The 22,559-nt window shown below is 48.6% G+C and overlaps 1 protein-coding gene across 1 annotated transcript; it reads right to left on the minus strand.

Annotated features, from left to right (window-relative positions):
* Positions 1-66: 66 nt before the first annotated feature.
* Positions 67-21,417, minus strand: SVOPL (SVOP like). The gene is made up of 16 exons (XM_075117550.1): positions 21,158-21,417; positions 18,366-18,484; positions 17,272-17,363; positions 16,134-16,232; positions 15,617-15,688; positions 15,388-15,512; positions 13,838-13,901; positions 11,618-11,743; positions 10,145-10,273; positions 8,418-8,491; positions 6,742-6,944; positions 5,426-5,537; positions 4,217-4,298; positions 2,598-2,687; positions 2,112-2,225; positions 67-151 (listed from the first exon to the last, which is right to left on the minus strand). The coding sequence occupies exons 2-16, from the start codon at positions 18,442-18,444 to the stop codon at positions 140-142; spliced, it is 1,473 nt and encodes a 490-aa protein (XP_074973651.1). The 5' UTR covers positions 18,445-18,484; positions 21,158-21,417; the 3' UTR covers positions 67-139.
* Between the last annotated feature and the right edge of the window lie 1,142 nt (positions 21,418-22,559).

Genomic DNA, 22,559 nt, shown 5'->3' on the forward strand with positions numbered 1-22,559 from the left:
TCTTACACCGTTCAGTTGCAATTTTTAATAATGGAAATGGTATGGAGAAGCAATCAACATCAAATGCAGCTCACAGGAAATGGCAGATTCCAAAGGTTTATTTTTCTTTCCTACCCAATCCAACATCAAACACTTGCTTTCATTTTACTTGCTAAAAAGGGGAAAGGAAAAAGAAAACATAAAATTAATAAAATGCATATGAAAACCAGCAGAAATAGGTACAGGGGAAAATAATGTGCATTTTTGGGTATGTCCAAAATGTCTTGCCTCTGATAGGCAATCCCCCATGACTTCTTTGAGAGTGGTGTGATGCTGTCCTGATAAACTGAAATGAGTAGATACGCTTTTTAAATGTCATCGTCTAGATTTCACAAAAAGTTACATATTTTTTTTTATTTAGTTGGTTTGTTTACACCTAGCTTTAAGGAGCGCATATATTACCTGGAGCCTTAGGACTAAATACCACTGTGTTAAGAGCTCTGACATCATGTATTTAAATTGTTTTACGGGTTGGATGACTGTACTGTGTGAGGCCCTTGGACAACCTGTTCAACAGTCATGATTCAGCAATCCCTGAATGACTACGTACGCAAATGTAATCTCTGAAATGACCAAGCGATAAGAGTTAGCAAGTTGAAGTTAAGATCTAATGGAGGCTTCTCTGAGTGCACAACTAGTTCTGCAGATTTTTTTTTTTTCTATCCTTTTGACTTGCGCGTGTACAAGCCAGCATCTGGAGGGTATAACTCTTATTTGTAGCAAGGAGGATAATGCTATTGATTTAAGTCCCCAGGAAAAGGGGGGATCCTATTAAAGAATAGTTATGATTCCATTTATCTTGACCACTGTTAGCCAAAGTTAATCCAACTGTAGCTGAATCAAAGCTTTCCTTTTAGGTCTAAAGCAGCTTTAATGAAGTGTTTTGCTTAGAAATTCTTGTAAATCCAACTATTTGAAGGCCTATGTGGCTCTCTGCAGTCTGTCCATGAGGTTTAATTTCACCACAAGGGAAGAATAAGTTGCTTTGTCCACTTCCTTACTTAAACTTTGATTTTTTTTTTTCACCAGTCTTTTACAGAATATTATAGATATTTTAAATTGCATAAAAACATAAAAGACAAGCATTTCTACAAGACAAGCATTTAAAGAAGCAGGCAATGATTAATATATTGCTGAAATATATTCTGAAAACTCTTAATGTTAACTGTCCCATGCACCTTGGAGGAGCCTTAGAAAATGCGACCCCAAGAAGTCAGGTGTGTTAAGTGCGTGTGTGTTTATACATGTAATATGTGTGTATTTGTATATATAGGGTTTTTAAAGTCTGGTTCTGAAGCCTACATAAAACACTTTGATCAAACATCTGTCTTGCTTTAGGCTGCTGAAGAATGTGGATTATTTAGCCCATGGTCTTCTGGTTTATACAGGTAAGACTGCAGGATAAGAGGCAGTGTGATGCGGGCATGCTGCATGCATGACGTGGAAATTGCCATGCTGGTACAGCTGAATCGGCTGAAGTCACAGAACTGCTCACCACCTCCTGTAATTAAACTAGCGCGACTTGTGCATGGGAGGCTGTCTGAATTTAAACTTTCCCCCTTCATCTTTGTGCTTAGTGTTTTGGCTGATTGCTTTTTAGGAAACATTAGCCACAAGGGCTTAGCTAGCAGGCTGATGCACTCTTGGGGCTTTTGACTTGAATTTGATAAAGAAATGGCTTTAGTAGTTTAAGGTATTAGTTAGATCTGCTGCCCTCTCTCCCTACGGCACAGGCAGAACAGAATGTGTGCCTGTGAAGAAGCAACTTCAAGTCAGGACCAGAGATACCAGCACAGAGGGGCTTGCGCTAGCAGAAGCTAACATGCCGGCATGAGGGAGCTGGGGCTAGGGCAGCCCTTCTGGTTTGTTCTTTTATGAGAAATGAGCTTTAGGCATCTAAGGTGACAGTGCTTTAAGCTGCTGCAACAGCTCGCTCCTGTGCTTGCTTGTCAGGCCTTATTTTGGCTTGTGAACCCTTGGGAGAGTTTGGTTTGGATTCCGGCTGAATCATAATCTACTAGTTTCTAACTAGCATTTAGATATACAGGAGCCCCTGGAGTGGTCATACAAACCTGCAGTGCCCTGCCCTTGGTCTCGATGGGCAGTGTGAACGCAGAGATTGCACACACGATGCACACAGATGAGAAAAGACACAAGGCCCCACTGAAAGAAGCACTCATAAGAACCTGCGGGTAAATGAACAGGTCAAACATCAGCCCGGCCGTATGGGGGGGCTGGCAGTTAATTAGGAATTAAGGAGTGGACAAAGGGTTACAAACACCTGAGAGACTCGATAATAGAAAAACAACGTCTTGTGAATCTAAGAGGGTTCAGAAAGTAACAAATACTAGCAGGCTAAGCTCTGAGAAGAGATTTTTGCAGATCCGCATCTGGCAAAGACTACATAAGTTCTCTGTGTAAACATCAGATAAAGAACTAATGAGTTGGTGGGGGGTGGGAATTGAATACTTTGTTGTTGTGAACTTCAGGGGCATCTCTGCACATTTGATAGCAGTGATTGGCACAATGTTTACCAACATTCTCTAGCGTGCTCTTACTTGTGATATAAATGGGGCCACCATGGCTCCGACACGGCACAATGACCCACTTGTTCCCATCCCCAAGGCTCGCATTGTGGTGGGATAAACCTAAAAGAGGCCAGAAAGAAATCAGATCAGTGCAACAACAATCTGTGATAAGTGTCCTTATTTTTCCTTTTTTAATTTTTAAAATTTTTCTTCAGACAGACTCATGACATTATCAAGGGCAGCTAGTGAGTTAAGATATGAAAAGAAATAAAGGCTCCTTTGGTTCTTTTTTCTGCCATTATAAACCTGCCATTTTTTGCCCCAAGTAAAGTTTTAGGGCAAGTCAATCTCAGCTGGATGTGATCCCCGTGCTCTTTGCGTGCCACCACTACTACCACCACCTTTCTCCCAGCTGTGCTGGGCAGCTCACATCAAAGCCGCAGAGGATAGGCTGGGTGCTAAAGGAAGAATTCAGTTTATATTGCCAAGCCCAGTATCTGGAAAGCAGGAAGAAAGGATATTGTCTGCAGCCTTTAAGACTGCCTATTTATTTCTATCAACAGCACTTTTGTTAAGGAGGAGGGAAAGAAAACCAGATCCTACTATGAAACCTCCAGGCTTAGAAGAATGTGCTTTGTGGATCTTCTTTTTCACGTGTCCAAAACACCTGTGCCAAAAAAGCACTTGAACATGTATTTTGCTTAAAGTCCTGTTAATAGATTTTTAGCAAGTATACCCATGGAAGCCTTTGTTCAAATACTTTACTGGGCCAAACCAGTGGAGGTAAGGTACCTCAAGGAGAGTCCAGGCATGTGGCTGTAAAGGGGATTTCCAGGTTTGGTTTTGGTCATCAATTAAATTGTGAGTAGTACTGGTTTATGATATGGCCATTGCAGCAATGGTCTGTACATCACCAGCATCCACTTCAGGACTGTTCAAACGTTGGTGTTTATGCAAGGCTGGTGCATGCTTAAATAATACAGTGTACTATTAAAAGAAGTATCAGGCCAACACAGGGAGCTACTTCCATTTGACTTTTAGCACTTTATTCAATCTGCAAGGTAACTGCCTTTTAACTCTGTGCAATTTTTTAAAAAAGAACAACAAAAAACCCCAACAATGCATACTTAACACACAGACCTCACGGCTCTGAAGTTGTATGAAGGACAAGCTCACTGAAGGGTTAAAATCATTTGCAGACAGAACACAGTAATGTCCATGAAAGTGAAAAGAAAATTGTATAGATAACCTCATGTACTCTCTCATACTACTACCTCAGTCCCTTAAGTGCTGGAAGAGGTTCCTTTCAGTGGTAGCCTATTTTCTAACTTTGCATGTGTTGGGGAGGGGAAAGATCGTGGGTTTTGGAAGATGGTGGTATACAGTGTCCTCAGAAATAATGTTTTGTGGTAGCTGACCAGCAGGTGCGTCAGGAGGGCATTCCTCTTCCACCTGCGCTTGTCATCTGCAGCTAGTTTTTTGCTGCCTTCTCTGATCTTGCATGTGAAAACAGTGTGGCCAGGAAGCCAGAGATACTTAGTTCAAGGAGAGTGACTCTAACTAGTGAATAAATACACCAGCATTCCTGGGTATAGGCAAATGGTCTTTCATGCCCCAGAGCAGCTTAACGTACTTTCAGGAGGACTCACCTCTGCTGTATAAATGTAGATGGTGTTGAAGTTTGCCGAGACTAAGGCATGCAGCATGAAGAGGAACCCAGTCATGCCTGTGCTGGAGAGAAAGCCATGTGGAGCCAAGAGTTAGTATCACTGAATGGTGATCAGCAGAGGTGCAACCTAAATATCCACTGTGCTAAGGCTTTACCAGCTTAATATAAGGGAAAGCATAAGGAAAATTTAATTGTTGACAAGTAGAATCTTTCTTTAGCCCGGTGGCAAGGCATGTTTGACAACAGGCTATTGCACATTAGGTTTCCTTTAGGCCAGTGTTAGAGGCTGGAGAGAATGATCTGACTAGGACCATAGTGGCTCAGGGGGTGCCTTCGGCATTACAGTTAGGTCTGACTTCCAGCCTAGCCCTTGCTTTCTGTTCCTTTATAAAACTGTTGCAAGCAAATATGGCAGCCTGGCTCAGCTTCAGGGAAAACTGAAAATAATAATAGCAGTACAGAGGCCAATGCCTTGCTGAATGACTGTAAGCTTCCTGACAGGGGCTTATTTAGCTTAACAATAATTTGCAGCCTCCTATTCCGGCTCCGAAGTATTTCAGCCAGCCTCCAGGGCCAGTGGCCCACAGGGCAGGCAGCAGGGGCGGACACCGCTGGCAAGCAGCTGCCAGGCTACCAGCCAGTTTATAGGAAGCTTCAGCTCGAAGCCATCCTGATTTTCAGTAACCGTTAAGCTCTGCCAGCTTGAAGAGGGGTCTTTCACAAAGCGACCTGATAATTACAGCACACGTGGCAGCCTTTCCCTTGATGCCTTGAGCTCCACTTGAAGTGCCTGACTCTACAAGTTAGAGGAGATGCAGGTAGCATTGCCAAAAATGAAAGAAGGAGGGTGGGGGAAGAAGCTGAAAGAAGAATTAGACTTCTTTCTGGTGGATGTTCTTCACATACTTTTTAATTTTCCAGGCTGCACTAGAAAGCAGCTAGTTGTATGCTTAGGGGAAGCCATGCGGGCTCAGTAATACCAGTGAGTTGTTCTGTACCCCCACCCCCGCCCCGCACCACAGCATCTGCTGCCACAGCTTTCCCAGAAAGTGGAGGGAACCAGTCAGAGGGGTTTTTCAGGTGTGCAAGAATTACTGGCTTGGCCAGCGACCTGAGAATAGCACAGGTACTGCCCTCTGCCCACAGCATTGCATCCCCCCACACACACCTGCATGCTGAGCGAGACTACCTTGAGGTGCAGATATTAAGGAGAAGAAAGAACAGCGCCGTACATCCCATGGTGATACACAAGCTCAGGCGTCTTCCAAGGAAATTGATGCCAAGAATGTTCAAAGGATTTACTGGAAAAAAAAAAACAAAACAAAACAAAACACGAACAAAAAGAACCCACAAACAAAAAAAAAAAACCAACCCAGAAAACAGTAAAATGTCAGCTGGCCTAACTGCAATGATTTTCTGTCATGACAGACCTTATGCAGCGTGCCTCAGAAATACCTCTCTGCAGCCCCAGCACGTGCCAAATGCTCTACAAAAATGCACAAACCCTATAGTTTGTCCTAATGCCCCTTTTTCATTTGTCCTTCCTCTCACAGGATGGAGCCTGTCCTCTGAAATTGCCCTGCTCTGTTATAGCAGGATACCAGTGCTGGTCCTGAGACATGAGTAGCACAGGCAAGGAAGGCACCTGGGTGCTGGGTGAATGCAGCTGGCCTGGGTGGTTTTGCTCCCTCTGGCCATGGCTCTGCCAAACATGGGGGACCAGAGTGAGCCCCATTGAGTCCCGCCATGAGCTGAGAGCCAAGTAGGCACCTGAGTGCATCACGGGACTGGTCCCAGCCCACCTACCTGCACTTGCAGGATCCAATACCCCATCGCTTTGGAGCTCAGTTGCTGACATGAGCCAGGGAAACCATCCATCACCCAGGAGTGTTGCAATACTAGCCCCGCACACACAGTGCCAAGTTCTTTCCAGGGTACCATGTGGCTGCCTTTGGGCTCCCTGCCATCCCCCAGTGCTCCCTGGCAGGCTGCACCAGAAAGCATTTTTGCTTTGCTGTGGCTTCCCTGGGCACTAGCTGTCCCTTAGCTCTCAGCACAGGACCTGCTCCTGAGGCCGCCATCTCTGAAAATAGGGCACATGTGTGGTGCGTTCAGTTACATCAATCAATACAACTCTTTGCAGTCCTTGCTTATCTATGGCTTTCTAAAAACTACACATCTAGGCATCTTGGAAGCGAGGCTTTGTTCTGATAAGTCAGGAGCACTTCCCCTGGGATCTAACCAAGGCTGTCAGTACACAGTAACTGCAAAGGAGGTCTTCCAAGATGGGGCTGATGTTGGAGGGACCCATGCTGAAGGTGAATTAATTAATCACCTGGGGAGCAAAGCCCTCCCTTGCCGCCAGCTCATGAACCGTGTCCCAGCCCATCATTTGAAGAGCCTATGCCTGGCACTTGCCAGCAATGCTGGGGACATTTCAACCTCTGGCACATCACTAAATGCATGCGAAGCTAAAAGCTTGGCAGAGAGGGAAGAAGAGGTTACGTGCGATCTCGCCGACTGTGCTGATGATCATGGTCTGGTAGGCAGCGGGCCCGAAAAAGCGGCAGCAGCAGGGGCTGTGGCTCTCCTCGGAGTCATCGCCAGGGTCTTGCACTGGTGGTGCCACAGAGCCACAGACGAGGTCCCGCTCCAGTAACTCGGCGCTGGCCAAGATGACACCGTAGTAAGCGAAAGCTATGCCAAGCCTATGGGGGGGGGGACACATGCCGCAGTGAGTGGCAGCAACGACAGGGACACTGAAATGCAACAGGTTTTGGATGCCCTGGGAGCCCACTGTGCACACCAGCTCTGTGTGATGGACCCCCTTAGCCTGACCCAGCAGGTCACTGGTCACTCCACCCATGGCACACTGCTACCATCTCTGTCCATGCACCGCTCTTCCTCGGAGGACCCCCACCCCAGGTCATAGCGTGTGTTTTTACTTGCCCCTTAGTGCTGTTTATTGCGCTGCAGCAGGTGGCCTGCTGTGGTCACACTGGGGAGAGCATGCTCCTTCAGTCCCTTTGCTCACGCAGGGCTGTAAGTGGAAACATGTCCAAACCACCCCTTTGCAGGGGGCTAGGGAGTCTCAACATCATGCCCCAATGCTTGCAGCTCACATGAAGCAACTGTCTAGGTTTTTGTTAGCCCTTATCCTTTCTGCCCAGGGATTTTTGAAAGGGGTTTTCATTAACTGGCTGGAGAGGCTCACATCGCACCCTGGCTTGCTGTCAAGAACACAGCATTGGTGATGGCAGCCTGGCTGTGTCATTATCAAGTAATTCAGCATACGCCTAATCATAAGCAGGCCAAGAAGTAATTTTCACTTTTTTTATCCCCCCCGGCAGGCTCAGAAATGAGCAGCAGAATCTGGGCTAGGGAAACGAGCTGCCTGGAGAAGCGGGGGATGCGTGGGGCACAGCGGGGTGGGGGTGTGGGGGGGTGGGAATGCAAGCCCGAGAACACGCCAGTGACTCCTGGGGGGACTAGGAGAGAAAGGAGGATTAGAAAACAAAAGGAAAGATATTTCATAACATGCATAGGAGTTGAGGAGGAAAAAAAAACCATAAAAAATCCAAGGCCTGACTTAGCAACATTTTGGGTCAATGAGTTCCCATGGAGTCCATACATTTCCATTCCAGATAGCAAAGTCAATGAAACATATATTACCCTTGCATACAGTTACTGGGAACATTGCATATGAAACTTATCTCTCTTCAATCTTAATTTTCCCTGGCCAGTGGCAGTGGTAACAGTTAATGAGTTTCTGTTGGAGGCCTATTTCACTGATACATTGGCTGGCCTGCGAAGGTGGGGCATTTCGCTTCTTGGGAAGAGCAAGTTTACACGCAGACGGGAAGCAGAGCCGCGGGCACATTGCTGGTGCGTGCTGCAGGCAGGCGTGGGCTCTCTCCTGTGGCGCTCGTCTGGCTCCCACCCCACCTCTCCTGAGCTGCCCTGTCCTGAGGAAGGACTTATGCACCTGCATCATCCTGGGTGTCCAGCCTTTTTCTGCCTACGTAAACACTGACAGACACAGGGTGTCTGAGGCATGGTCTGAGATCAGGACACACCTACAGTGACCTGTGCTGGCAGAGTCAACAGGAGACTTCTGCTCCCAGCACCCATTCAGATGAGAGAAGAACCGAATAAGAGGAAAAAAAAAAAGCCTTTTTTACCATATGATCCATATTTGCAAGGTGGTTCTGAGGTATTTGGGGTGCATGAGGTCCTTGAATCTTCCTCTCCTTTCCTGCAAATCAGTTGATAGAAATAGAAGGTTTTTAAAAGGCATGTTTTATACAGGGGTGAGCGATCTGCAGCAGCAGCTGGCACACCTGGCCCGCCTGCCCTTGCCCCAGGCTGCCCGTGGTGCAACACAGCACCCCATCAGCCCTCCAGATAAGAAAGCCCCTCTTCCCAAAGGATTCCCACAGGAGGAGGCGCTGCAAAGGATGGAAGGGAGCAGAAGAGAACACCCTGAGCACTCCTGGCCCCTCAGGACCCCCCCAGCTCCTGGCAGTCTGGCCCCAGCATGACTGTCATGGTGCCAGAGGGGGACCTGGTTGCTACCGGGGGCCCAGCACTGCTGCAGCTGCTGGCAGCTCCTGTTGCCTCATATGCTGGGGAGAGGGGCCCAGCATCCACTGCTCTGCATGTGAAGCAAGTTTGTGGCCACATGCATCTTGCAGGGAGGCCTGAAATGCCATGAGCAGAGAGACAAGCAGGCACTGGGGGGCCCTGTCCACCCCACTGCTCCCCAAGGGCCGGCGGCTGCCCCAGCTTCCCACCACTGAGGGGAGACGAGTTCACAGGGACGGTTTTGGTTGCCTTTATTTTTATTTTCCTCATCATTGATTAAGCCTAAGAGGGTGCACAACTAACAAAAACCCTTCCCACAGCCAATGTGGATCCATTACATAAATTCAATTAGGCTACAGGGAAGCTTTAATCCTAATTAATTCCAATACAATAGCACCATCTTGCATGACTTGCTAAGGACAATGCTTGGTGCCTGTGGGATTGAATAAGCAGCAAAGAGGTCCAGGAAAGGGACTTAAAAGAGCTGGATAATAATTTTGAGGCCCTGGACAATACTTTTGTCCAATATTCCTCTCCTGGGGGCCAAAGGAGCCACCTGAATAAGTCTTCCCACCCTACAGTCAGCAGAACCTGGACGTGGGATACGGGTGAGAAGCCTGGGGGTGGGGGGCCTGGCCCCCAGCTCTTTTCCTGCCCTGCCTGCAACACCCACATGTGTTTTGGGGCATTTCAGTCCAGTAGCGATCAACTCCTGAGCTGCTCAGCTGCTTACAGGTGCAAACGGTGGTAGCTCTGAAATGGCCTCTCCTGCTTTAACCCTCTTATGCTGGCCCTTGGCTCCACATTCAGGGAACTGTGGTGCTGGGACCCAGCAGACAAGCCTGGCCAGGGGCTAGGAGAAGCCTCTGGGAGCCATGGCTTGACCCCACGGCAGGGACTCTTGCAGCCTGACCAGCCACAGCCCTGAGAGGGAGCCTGAGGGGCCGGTCCCAGGTCTCACAGCCCACGGGACACCCCTGGGGGATGGATGGGCAATAAGGAAGACCGCATTTTGCCAGGATCCCTTTTTGTGGTACAGGAAGCAAACCTTTTCACAGCAAGATATTTTTCTGAGCGAACACAAATAATATGAAAGAAAGCAGAAGACTAAAGTCTTTTTTGAGGGCCAAGATTACTGTCTCTCCAAAAGAAGAAATTACTTCTTCACCATCACATTCAATAGCTGTTTGGAAAGAAACCAGGTGAGGAAGGGGAGAGAGGCAGAGCGAGATATGCTTGGCAGTCCTGCTCCCTCCCCAGACCCCGGGTGCCGGCAGCCCTGCCCAGGACAGAGGGGCCAGGCAGCGCCACGGGCTCGGCTTACCTTGGCGGGCTCCTTCAGCACCCCCTCGGGCATCGCCGCGCCGTTCAGCTTGGCTATGCTCTGCAGTGTGGCCAGGGCCGCTGCCATGTTTCCTGTGGACACATTGTACCGCGCCGACTCCGGGATGAACTGAAAGCAGAGCAGCAGCAGAAAGCCTTTCTACACCCCTCTGTCCACGCAACCCTGCTCAAACCTTCCCGCCAAGCCCAGGAGCCCGGCCAGGATAACACAGGGCACCACCACCACCACAGCTGTGCCCTGGAGTACCCCTGCATGTCCCAGTTCCCCACAGCCCATGTTGGGGGGGCTCACCCTGCCCAGAAAACCTATTTCTTCGTCTAGCTCCCAGGCGTCTGCTACTGAGCTCTCTGTGGCAAGCACTCATGAGAGGTGGAAGCCAAAGACACAGGTTTAACAAAAATTGAATTCATGTGTCTCTCTTACTTAAGCAAAAGTCTTGGAAGACTCAACAAGGCCATCAAAGAAAAAGAAGACATGGATGAAATTTAGGAAGACACTCACTCATCAGTAGCATTTGCAACGTTCACCCTCACCTATTGCTCTCTCCAAACTAAAATATCTTTTTTATTACATGCTAGCTCTATTAAAATATTACCAATTATAGCTGTATCACTGAAATACGAATTAAAGACTCCTTTTTTAAAGGTGTATATACTGTGTCTTTTTTTATTCTGGACTAAAAACTTTTGCTACCCAGTTTTTCCTGTCAAAAATAATCAGGGAAACCACATGTCAAAATTATACGAGTGGCCATTCACAACGACCTTGCATTTGACTGCCCAGCTAGCACCCCAGATAGACTTGTGCATTCGTTCAGCTGCAGGAAGGGCTTTCACATCTGCACGGCTTGCACCAGCCACAGCTTAGCACTGCAATGTCCACGAGCACTGTAAGTAGGGATTTTCCACATCACTCCCCACGGATACAGTGGTCCTCATGTCCGAGGCAGATATTTCTGAAGCATGAGTAAACTTGGGGAAGCCACGGTTGACCCTGGCACCCGTTTGCTCTATAAACACTTTACTGAGGCTTCTTTCCTCAGCCCCAGCAAATGTAAAGACTGAGGAGGGCGCACTGTGGCCAGCACTAGACTGAACATATTACTTGTCATTTTTTGCATACCCTGCCTAGTCTGTCTCCCTCTTGATGGTCCCTGGGTACCACTGGCAGCCTGGACACTGGAGCCTGTGGTGCTGGAGGGCTACAGCAGGGCAGCAAAGCAAACCCAAGCCATCTCCTGCAGGGTGACATCTCCCCAGCAGCTGGTCTGCAGCTGCCCTCAGGCCATCAGGTCCTTCCCAAGCCCTCCAGGTGAGAGGGCTGTGATGGTGAAAGCAGGACAAAAGGACAGCCCCAGACTTGTGGGGGTGGAGGGCGATGCCTCTTTGCTGCCTGGAGAGACAACAGGTCGGTAGCAGTGTGGCAGGGAGCAGGGAGGGGAGCTTTTCCTACCTTGAACACCAGGATGAGGAGGATGCCAGGGATGGAAGCGATTCTGATCAGCCACCGCCAGCCGATGGTTGGGTTCACCACCCATGCCAGGCCAATGATTAACAAGGATCCTGCCAACCAAAACACCTTTCCAAGGGAAAGGAAAGGGTTAAAACATGAGCACATGACAACAATTTGTTTATTTTCTTCCTTTCTGGTCTGGTTCCATGGCTAGGTGGGAATCTGTGCTGAGGAGTGCTGCAGTTCAAACTGAGCCATCTCACGGCTGTCTGAGAAGCTGAGCTTGGGTTGAAGGAAAGAGGGAAAGACAGACAAGGATTTGGGAGGGATGGCTGAAGATAGTCTTAATTAGCTCCAGATGAAAACAGATAACTTGCTGTGGCTACCATTGTATTTAAAGCCACTTCTTTTGTCCTTTTAGTTGCTTCTCTGCTAATGCTCACACCCATGAATTTTTCTCTTGTCTAAATCTCTGCGGGGAAGCAGCAGATTTACAAGCACTGAAGGCAAAAATGGGCCAGATTTCCGCTGCTGGAAGTTGGTGGGTCGCCAATAGACTCAATGCCAAGTTATACCAACAGAGAATGTGCGCCTCCCGATCTGCAAATACATTCCTCCCCGAAGTCCACCTCTTCCCGTTAGGAGATGTGTCCCTTTCCAGAGGATCATCCAAGGAAGCTGCACTGGTTTTGGCTGGGATAGAGTTAATTTCCTTCATAGTAGCTTGCATGGGGCTGTTTTGGATTTGTGCTGAAAACAGCGTTCATAACACAGGGGTGTTTTAGTTACTGCTGAGCAGGGCTTACACAGAGTCAAGGCCTTTTCTGCCTCTCACCCCACCCCACACCACCAGCGAGCAGGCTGGGGGTGCACAAGAAGCTGGATGGGGACAGAGCTGGGACAGCTGACCCCAACAGACCCAAGGGATATTCCACTCCATATGACATCATGGTCAGCATCTAAAGCTGGGGGAAGAAGAAGAAGGAAGGGGGGGGGTACATCCAGAGTGATGGCATTTGTCTTCCCAAGTAACCATTACGCATGATGGAGCCCTGCTTTCCTGGGCATGGCTGAACACTTGCTTGTGGATGGGAAGGAGTGAATTAATTCCTTGTTTTGCTTTGCTTGTGTGTGTGGCTTTTGCTCTACCTATTAAACTGTCTTTATCTCAACCCATGAGTTTTCTCACTTTTACTCTTCTGATCCTCTCCCCCTTCACATCAGGGGTGAGTGAGTGAGCCGCTGCGTGGTGCTTAGTTGCCAGCTGGGGTTAAACCACAACAGGAGCTCAGCCAACACAAAGCGCAAACAAACACAAAAAAGCCATAGCAAGTTCATAAGTAATCTGTGGGCAGAAATAACAAATTTCTGGGGAGAAATACACGATTGTTCTTGTTTATAAACCTTTGTTTTTCTGATGACACTTCGGTAATGAAGCCCTGGGATCAAACAGGCAGTAATGAAAAGCAAATTATCCCTGCCACAAGGATCATATACAAACAATTCTGGTTCAACAGTCAGATGAATTTGTGTGCTCAGTAAGGCCTCCGCAGATCATTTGCACATGCAGCAAGTGCCCACTGCAGAAATCTGGAGTAAGCAACAACCCCAGTCACGCTTGCTGTGGTCTTCGCCCAGCAAGTGGTCACAACCCTCCCAGCACGTCTCAGGCCTAATTTGAGACTATCTGCGCTAGTCCTACCCTGCACAAAGCCCCATGCTGTCCCTGAGCAGGGACAGGGAGAGGCGCAGATTAGGACCTTTTCTGGGAATCACCTCATTAATCACTTGTTACTAAACAAGTCCAAAGAAAGGAGAGGATGAACTCAGGCCCAGAGGGAACCAGTGGTGCCACTAGCCCCAGGGCTTGCCAGAAAGCCCATCGGCACTGGCCCTGTTAGAGCAGGCAGCACCATTATCGATAGGGCAACTGAGAGGCTGGGTGTCAGCCGCCACTCAAGCTGCCCATGCAATGTTCGGAACATCCAATTATTTGAGAAGAAATTGCCTCTCTTCTGCAGGCAGCTGCCCATGTACATCTTTAATAACGCAGATGCCATGCTCCAGGGCGCAGGAGGTAGCAAGCGCTAGCTAGGACCAAGACAAGTGTGAATAGTCCGGGAGAAAGGCTGACGTCCTGGAGACCCATCTTCCAAACAGCAGCAGGACAAATCTCCCAGGACTTGGGTCCAGAAGAAACAGTAACGTGCTCACTCTTACCTGAGATAAGGGCAACATGTATCCTCGGTATTTGGTGGGCAAAAATTCCGTTTTTATGATAAGCCTAGTGAGAAGGGGAAAACAATGCAGAAATACAGCAACAATGAGAATTTCTGTACTAATCAAGCAACAGTTCAGCTCAGCTCAGTTAGTGCTGGATGTTGCTGCCCATAGGTAGAATGACCATGCCTCTTCTACCACTGAGCACCCAGAGAGGGGGCCCACACTCAACATGCCTCCCATTCAGGCAGGCACCAAATTACATGCAAGGGAGATGCATGGCATGAATCCTCTCCAGGCCAAGGCTGTAGGATCCAGGCAGGTGTTCCTGTGCACCAGAAAACCTATGGGAAGGTCCTGTGGGGCAATCGGTCAGCACAGGTGCAGAGTACATTTGTAGGAGCAAACAATTTTTAGTGACTCTTTATTTTTTCATTAAATAAACAAAACAGTCCGTTCCACTTTTTAGCAAATGGTTGGCTAGCCCTTGGGGGAGGGCCTGGCACTGGCACCTCTCAAGCTGACAGGTGTGAATTTTGCTTCCTTGGCAGAAAAGAGAGAGGGAGGGAGAGACCCATGTTGGCCTCTTCTATGCCAGCTATTGAAGCATTTTATAAAATGTGCAATTTTCCTCCATCCTCATTAGGCGCATTAGCAGTCTCTGTGGCCAGGGAACGGGAGCCCTCCTGCAAAGGAGGCACTGCTGGGAGCTTGGTGGATGCACAACCTGGGCACATAGTGCCTTCTCCTCCCCACACCACCTATCTCCTTCCCATCCTTTGCTTCAGCAAAGGGGTCTTGGGTCAGAGTGACCAGCTTTAAGCCTCCCTGCGCAGCCAGCATGGAGGTTCGAGGAACCACGGGAGATGCTGAAATGTTGCATTTGTTTCCCTGAGACAGTCAAAAGAAATAATTTATTTTTCCAGGCTCCTAGTGAAGTGGTTATTAATATTGTGAATTTCTCCTCTCCCCCTCCACGTCCCCCTTTCCGCCCTAACAGGGCAACAAGTTTCATTTAAGTGGGAACATTTTACATCAGTTCAAGAAGAATTTGCTACTTAAGCAGAATTGTTCTGACTTTTTTATGAGGAAGCAGCCTTTGCTCATCTGTTACCTGTCTAATTGTTTTTATAATATACGTGCCTAATAATCCCTCTGTCACTGGCTTAACGTAAACCAGCTGTCCTCTCTATTCCTGGGCTTGGGAGTCCTTGGGAACTGCAATTTAGATTGATCGACCAGGATTCAGTGAAATTACAGAACAGCACTTTGTTTTAAGGTGACGTGGGAATTTGCTCCTCTTTCCACATCCAGCCCCCTGGAGGCCCCTTCCCCGCCGTCTCCTCCAGGTCACAGTGCAGCCACAGCTTATCAGGCTCAGTGCAAGAGAAACTGGGCACTTGGCCAGGGTCAGCCAAAATGAGCTGAAGTGCTTTTCTTGCTGTAAGCCCCGGAACTCAGCCCTTCTAGGTCTGGGGTGCCTCTGCTAGCCTCTCTGTGAAGGCTGGCTTGCCACTGCCCGTGCCATGGTGCGTGAGGCGTGACCTTACCCTTGTGCGTGGCCTGACACGCCACCTCCTACCATGGCCCGCAGGAACACAAACCAGATGTAAGATGGGGCAAATGAGGTCAGCAGGGAGAAATAGGCTGCCCAGAGGAACGACAGCAGCAGAATCTGCAAAAAGGGTAAAATTAGGGTCATCAAACCACGGGCTCGGACAGGCACATCGCTCCCGTGGGGCTTGGGGAAAAGACGTGCGGCCCCTGGTGCCCACTCACCTTCCAGCGGCCATACCTGTCGGCCAGGAGCCCAAGCACTATGCTGAAGACCATGTAGCCAAAAAACACCATCTAAGGGGAATTGAAACTCATTTGTGGAGGGCCCACTGCCTGCAGCACCAGGCAGCTCTGCTCTTTGAACTGTGGGTGAGTTTAATGCTTTCCAAGCAGCAGGATGAACTGCAGTGCCCAGAGCCATGAGCAAGGTGGCTTTCAGGGGTTGACTTCCTCCATGTAGGCACTCACTGCTTCAGCCCTCAAAGCTGAGGGTTGGATGGCAAGGACTTCAAAATAAGAATATGGAAATGGGGCCTTGTTTTGGCATCACAGCTCTGGGTGCAGACATGTGTTGACATCGTCTCGCTTTCTGTGTTTCTACAGTTGTGGTACACTTATTGTACCTGAGAGGAAGCCCTAGGAGTTTATTTGGTCCACTGGCAAATGTACTTTACAAAGCCCGTGGTGGTGCCCTGGACAATGCCCACATACCTGCATGGGGGGAACATAAGTCACTCACAGTTGTCACTAAAGCCACCTGCCAGTCTTGAAGCTGCCACTCGCATCGGATGAGAGGGGACACAACAGCTATTAGCATGATCTCCATGGCTTCGGCCACCTTCAGGAATGAGCATGCACATTAGCAAGAAAGGAAGCCACAAGAAGCCCACAGTGGAAGGTCCCTCAGTCCCACCAAGCCTGCAGCTATGGCAGTCACACCATGTCAAAACAGCCCTGTGAAGCCATGGTACCTTGATAGTGGTCTGAGCCCTGTTCCTGATCTGGAAAACATGTGCACTTGGAAACAGGGAGAGGAGGGGAGAAAGGTGCACCCAGAAAACAGGTATCTAGGTACGCTGTGTATCTAGGAAGGCTGGAAAGACTCATGTTTTGCAGAGAAGACTCTTACCCAACTGTGCTAGTGGAAGGTCTTCAACTATGACTGGAAACCAAGATGCTTGGTTAGCTACCCAGCTGTGAATTCAGGCATCTAACACAAAGATGACCTCTTAAAACTGTTTTTGATTAAAAACTTCATTGCTCCGTTGGCTGTTTGCCCGGGCAGCTGGCTTCAGTTAAGAAATGAGCCTGTCATTTACATACAGCTAGAGGTTTTTACACCTCAGCTTCAGTGTTCCTCATGGATATGTCTCCATCACACGTTTACACCAGCCTGGTCTCAGGCTTGTGCCTCAGTTCCCAGACCAGATACACCATTAACCGAAGACCCTGGCAGTTAGGAAATTTTTCAGGTATCCAAGGCTGAGGGAGGCTCAGCCCTCCCATGCCAGATTGCACAGGGTTTGGACATCCTGAAGATGGCATGAAAAATGCCATCAGGAGGCTGAAACAAGCCCTCAGGCACTATTGAAGATGTGCCCCATCAGTGCTGCCTGGTGGGATGGTGTTCCAGGACAGGATCCAGGCCACGATGCTCTGGGCCAACCTGCTTGGCTTTGCCCTGAAATAGGTCTGATATCAGCTGTGGCCAATACTAATTTTGGCCAGAGACGACAACAGCAGAAATGCTGCTTGAGAAGGTATGTGTGAAAAAAATGGGCTGCAACGTATGCCTGTGGTGCTTGTGGTTGTTATTGCACAGTAATAAGGAAAATAAGCATTTCTTCGGGCCAGTGCAGATGGCTGCAGACACCTACCCCAGTGCTGCCCATGATCAGGAAAAGCGCAATGTGGAACCTCCCAAACCCAATGGTTTCCACAGCTTCTTCCACCGTAAATGTCTTCTGCCCTGAAGAAAAAAAGGGAAAGAATGACAGAGACAAAAGCCATGTCAGCAGTCAAATTGTACCTCCTCTTTATGAAATGTCAATGCTTTTCATGCTACTGTGGGCCAAACCAGGAAAAAAGCTGGAAACATCAACCAGCTGTGTGACCACTGACCAGCCTCTGGGCATGCTGGTGGCCAGGCACATCAGGGGTTGCTGAAACAGCAGCCAGTGGGGGAGAGGGCAAGATGGGCGTGGGGAAAGGACAGACTTGCTCCCCTGGGGCTTTTAGAGCCTTGTCCTGAGTTACCCCAGGTGCTTCAGAAACCCATGGCTGGGACTGTATCTGGGCAGTGGTCTGCTCCCTTCCTCTGCCCAAACCACTGCGGGGCTCAGCCCCTCTGCACCCCTCCATTTCAAGAGCAAACAAAGCATCTCAGGATCAGGGCTGGGGTGACTTTATAAACAGACCTGGCAGAAAGCTTTCAGTATATGTATATTTTTAAGCTCTTATTTAGATAAAGTCATAGCTGCATAAATTTTTCTGTCAGGCCATTTATCTCCCAACTAAGTCATCTCAAACCCATCAACATTACCTTTGAAATGAAACAAAACTTACTGCAGGGTTTCAGGAGAAATCTTTTTTTTTTTTTTTTGCAAATGTAGGACTTTTCATTTTATGCTTTTGTACAATATTTTTCACTCTAAAATACTTTTGAAATAGAATATGGTTTTCTTTTATATATAAAAAAAGAAATTATCCAAAATGGAAGAATCCTTGAATTACTGATAAAATATTTACACAAAGTAGAAGCCTGAGAAAAACCAAGCCAGGCAGCTCTTCCCACCGCCGTAGGTAGCAGCCACCAGTCTGGCAGCTGTGATGGGAGAGGAGCAGTATGAAGCTGATGCTTGTGGCTCCATGTACCAAGCTTTTAGGTAGCTGCAGTGCCACGACTGGGGACCCTCCCTCTACCCTGGCTAAATGAGGAACCAAATTTCTAGTCCTGCCAATACAAACCCACCTTTTGGGGCTTCTTGTCTTTCTGTGTGGATTTCTTCCAAGCCAATAGCATTTTCTGCCTCATTTGGTGCAGTGGCCATCTCAGCTCCTCCTGGGGTCCACCGTCACTGTCAGGCAAGGCTGGAATTTAACTGTGAAACCTCTGCACAGTCACAAAGCCATCTGAGCAATAATCCAGCAAAGCAGCATCCTGCGCTGGAATGGCAACATTCAGATATGCTCAAACATGGGTTTGTTTCAGACAGTGACTAGGATGCATCCCTTCCCAGAGTGCTTTTTGTGAAAAACACATAGAAACATCACAAGGTAAGTTAACGGAACAGATAGAGATCAGAGGTTGCATTGCACTGGATGTTTTTATGGAAAGTCCTGGGACTGCCTTCGGGAAGACTGGACACCTGCTAACACAAAAGAGCATGTGATGACTTCCCCAGTCTGGAGGTGAGTGAAATGCAGAGGCAGCCAAAAGATGCTGCATCTCCAAGAGCCAAGATGTGCATGACTGGCAGCAGGTTGCCCCTGCTGGAGGCAGAAATTGCCACCCCTTGGGAACCCGGGCTGAGTGAGATGTAGAGGTGCTGCACTCTGTAATTGCTCAGCCTTATAAGACCATGCACTGACACAGAGTCAGCAGGTAGGAACAGCCATGCCAAGGAGCAGGGTGGCACAGCCTATGCACCTAATCCTGGCTGCCCCGAGATGGTGCGGCCAGCGAGCAGCAAGCACCAAACTCCTCGTCACCCAGTCTGCACCTTGCCAGCATAGCGCTTCCCGCTGCAAACCTGATCCTCTGCCTCACCCCACTGCTGTGCTAATCCCCATCTTCTCACGCCAGCAAGAAAACACAGCCATGCATTCTGGATTGCAACAGGGGACAGCTGGCTTCCTCCCCCAGTGTTTCGGTTTTCCAACGCTAGATCCCTTGGCCTGATCCCAGCCACTTTTCCTGGTCAGAGAAACTCATCTTAATCCTAAGGCAGAGATTAAGCACACCACTTGCTTTAACCCCCAAGCTTTCCTGCCAATTGAATGCTCAGGCACTGGGGTGGGGGCCATCAACTCGTCTTCAATTTGACAGCAGCCTCTCCTTTGATTACTTCCTTCCAGGGGTGCTGGACTTGGCCTAGGCAGCATTCACAGCCACCCAGAAGTGGCTGGGGAGGCTGCAGCAGGGTGAGACTTGAGAGAATTAATGACTGAGAACATCTAACAAAAGATATAAAATCCCAGCTGAGATGGAGGGCAGCACAAATATGGAATGCACGGAGCTACAGTACTCCTAGGCTGGATACCTTAAAAGCATTATACTGAGGTACAGTTATAAGGAGGTCATCAAGGATTAATGGCAGATCAGTCAGTTGGGTCACATACACTGCCCTTGCTATTACAGATCATTACAGTCAGCATCCAAGAGGGTGCGTGGGATATTGCTTACAACTGTCTCTCAGCAGTGTCCTTGGAGGTGGTGATAGCTGCAAGCAGCACGTAGTGCCACCAGCTATGGACCATTTCCAAGAGGAACCAGCTCAAAAACCACCAAACAAGGTGCCTGGAAGAGCCCATGAGAAGAGGTAAAGCTTTACTGTGTGGCTGAATCATGAAGGGCTTTGCAATAACAAAATCTGTGGGCCTCCTCTTCCTTTATGATTAGGGACCTGCAAACACATTCTGCCCTAGAGTGCCATGTCACACCTGTATCTGATTAAACAGCCACTGTCCTCCAAAGCCCATGGCAGGCATAGCCCATAGCACTGGGCTCTGGGGCATGTCCAGGGCCCTTGCCCGCCCCAATGTGAAAGCCTGATGCCGGGATACTCTGCTGATTTTTGCTGAGAGGCACTAGAGGGTTTCGCTTGCACTCACCCTCTCTGGGCCACTTGCCACCATGCTGGGAAGTGCTGCAGCCATTCCAGAAAAGGGGAGGAGACCCCGATCCCCTGCGTTGATGTGTAGGACCCCTGGTGAGGCTCAGGTGCTCAAGCAGAAGTGTGCATTGCTGCCTCCAACACCCCACAGTAGCCAAGACACCCCCACAGGCACCAGGGTGGTGGATAACATCTATGGGAGACCCACACTGCTCCCAAACAGCAGCGGGTGAGCAGGTGGCCTACCTGCTGTAGCATCTGAAATAACACCAGTAACCTGTGCAGGCACCTGCATTCCCCCTCTCTCCAGGGTAATGGGGCAGCTGGAGCAAAATTCACTCATCCATAAGCAGACAAGAAGCCACTGTTCAGGTAAGTCCCTGGCACTGTATGCTCTGCTCTAGCATTTATGTCCAAAAGATAGAGATTTAGATGCAACTCTTCAGTAAAACCCCTAACGGTTCCTACTGAACCCACGGTTTGCTCATCCCAAACATTTGCAGCACTGTTTGCCCTATTGGAGTACCTAGTGTCTATCACACCTCTTCAGGGAGTCACAGGTTTCCTGCTATTTGTAAATCCCACTGAAAACACTAAATGCCAATTACAAGGGCCAAAAGAACAGCAGCGATAAAGCTGCTGCTGGCAGGGAAATTAGCCATCCTCCATCTGAAGGGAGATACCAAGAGCACAGTGAAACTGCTGCTGGGACCCAGCAGCAGGGTACTGTGAGCCCCACACTGGAGGGCTTGCAATACAGCAAAGGGCACATGATATGCAATACTGCTTATAAAACCAGCTGCAAATTTTGTTAGTAAAGTCAGAGAGCTTCTGCACATGACATACAAATGATCATACACCCCCATTGTTAAAGCAAGGCTTGATTAGATATTTTTTCTTTTTTTTCTTTCGAGTGAAGATTCCTTACCTCTGCAATGTCTCAGGCATGAAGGATCAGACCTTTCCTCTTCTCTGGCTGCTTCTTTCCCCTCTGCTCTTTTCTTTGTACAGTGTTGGCAGTGCTATGGGTTTGAGATCCAGCTCCCAGGAGTCAGGTTTCCTCCTTGTAAGGCACAGGCGGGTCCCTCTCCACCTACATCCGCCTCCCTAGAAGTAGGTGCTGCAGCTGGGGTGGCCCAGTGATGACCTGTGCTGGCTCTGCGGCACGTACAGGTCTTCCACAGGGGCTGCCCATCACAGGCACGACCCCAGTGAGATGGAGGGAGGGCACTCAGGAGATATCCCTGTTACTATACCAGCAAGATTTTAGCTGACAGGTTTTGGGGGCAGGTCCTGCAGCACCAGCATACATGGAAGGAGCCTTTGCTAACTCCTGCAAAGCCATGAGTAGCACCCTGGTGCTGCAGCTAACAGCCCCCCTCAAGCCAGGCAAAACCAACTCAGGTGCCATCACCATGAAAAAAATGGGGCCTGTTCATCTGCTTCATCCTTCTAAATTTCCTGAGTACCAAACTGCAGGGAGCATCTGTGGCTTAAACTGCTGCAGTAATCCTGACCTTACCATGCATCAAATGTCTGTGCTACAGGCTGGCTTGGCCAGTGAATCTGAGCTACAATAGGTATGTCTTGATTAGGAGAGAATATGTCACCTTTTACTACTCAAGTGTGTTGGTATTGGCTCTATTTTCTCCCAGTGAAGACATTGGGATGTTTTTTGTCTCTCTCTTCTGTGAGGGCTGCCAAAATCCTTCTCTTTTAAATATGTACACTGAGCTGGCAGCAATGCTGCAATAGTTTTATCAAAGCATCTAACTCCCATGCTGAATCTCATGCTTCCAAGCATCAGGAAGACATTTGTACCAACAAACAGATGCTATTTCACAGCCTTATTTTCTTCTTAATAATGTCTAATATTCAGCAACAGCCATTATTGGCATCTGCTGAACTAGATGGATGTTCTGGGCTGCCAGATCCATACCATTATGTTTTCATTGCAAAAACTCAGACAGCGTGCCTGCAATCACAGGCGGGTACAGATGTTTTGGCATTCCATCTTTCCAGCACAGAAGGGAAAAAATTATCAAAATACCAGTGAAATTCTCAGCCACAGAGATGTGCTTTCAGGCCCAGGTGTTTGGTACTGAACAAAGCGTTGCTATGTCTGTCGCTTTTTTTAACCATCTCATGATATTCTAGTTACTTGCCACAGAAATGCAAAGACTGGTCATACTGAAGCATGAACCGAAATATCTGCATGTGTGAAAGCTCGAGGAGAAACAAGAGAGCGAGGGTGAGAAGAAAGGTCTTCATGCTGGCCAAGGACGTGACAGAGAGCCATCACACAGGTAAACACTGAGGAAAGTGCTGTT

Source organism: Phalacrocorax aristotelis, chromosome 1 (genome assembly GCF_949628215.1).
Source record: "Phalacrocorax aristotelis chromosome 1, bGulAri2.1, whole genome shotgun sequence".
Lineage (NCBI taxonomy): Eukaryota > Metazoa > Chordata > Aves > Suliformes > Phalacrocoracidae > Phalacrocorax > Phalacrocorax aristotelis.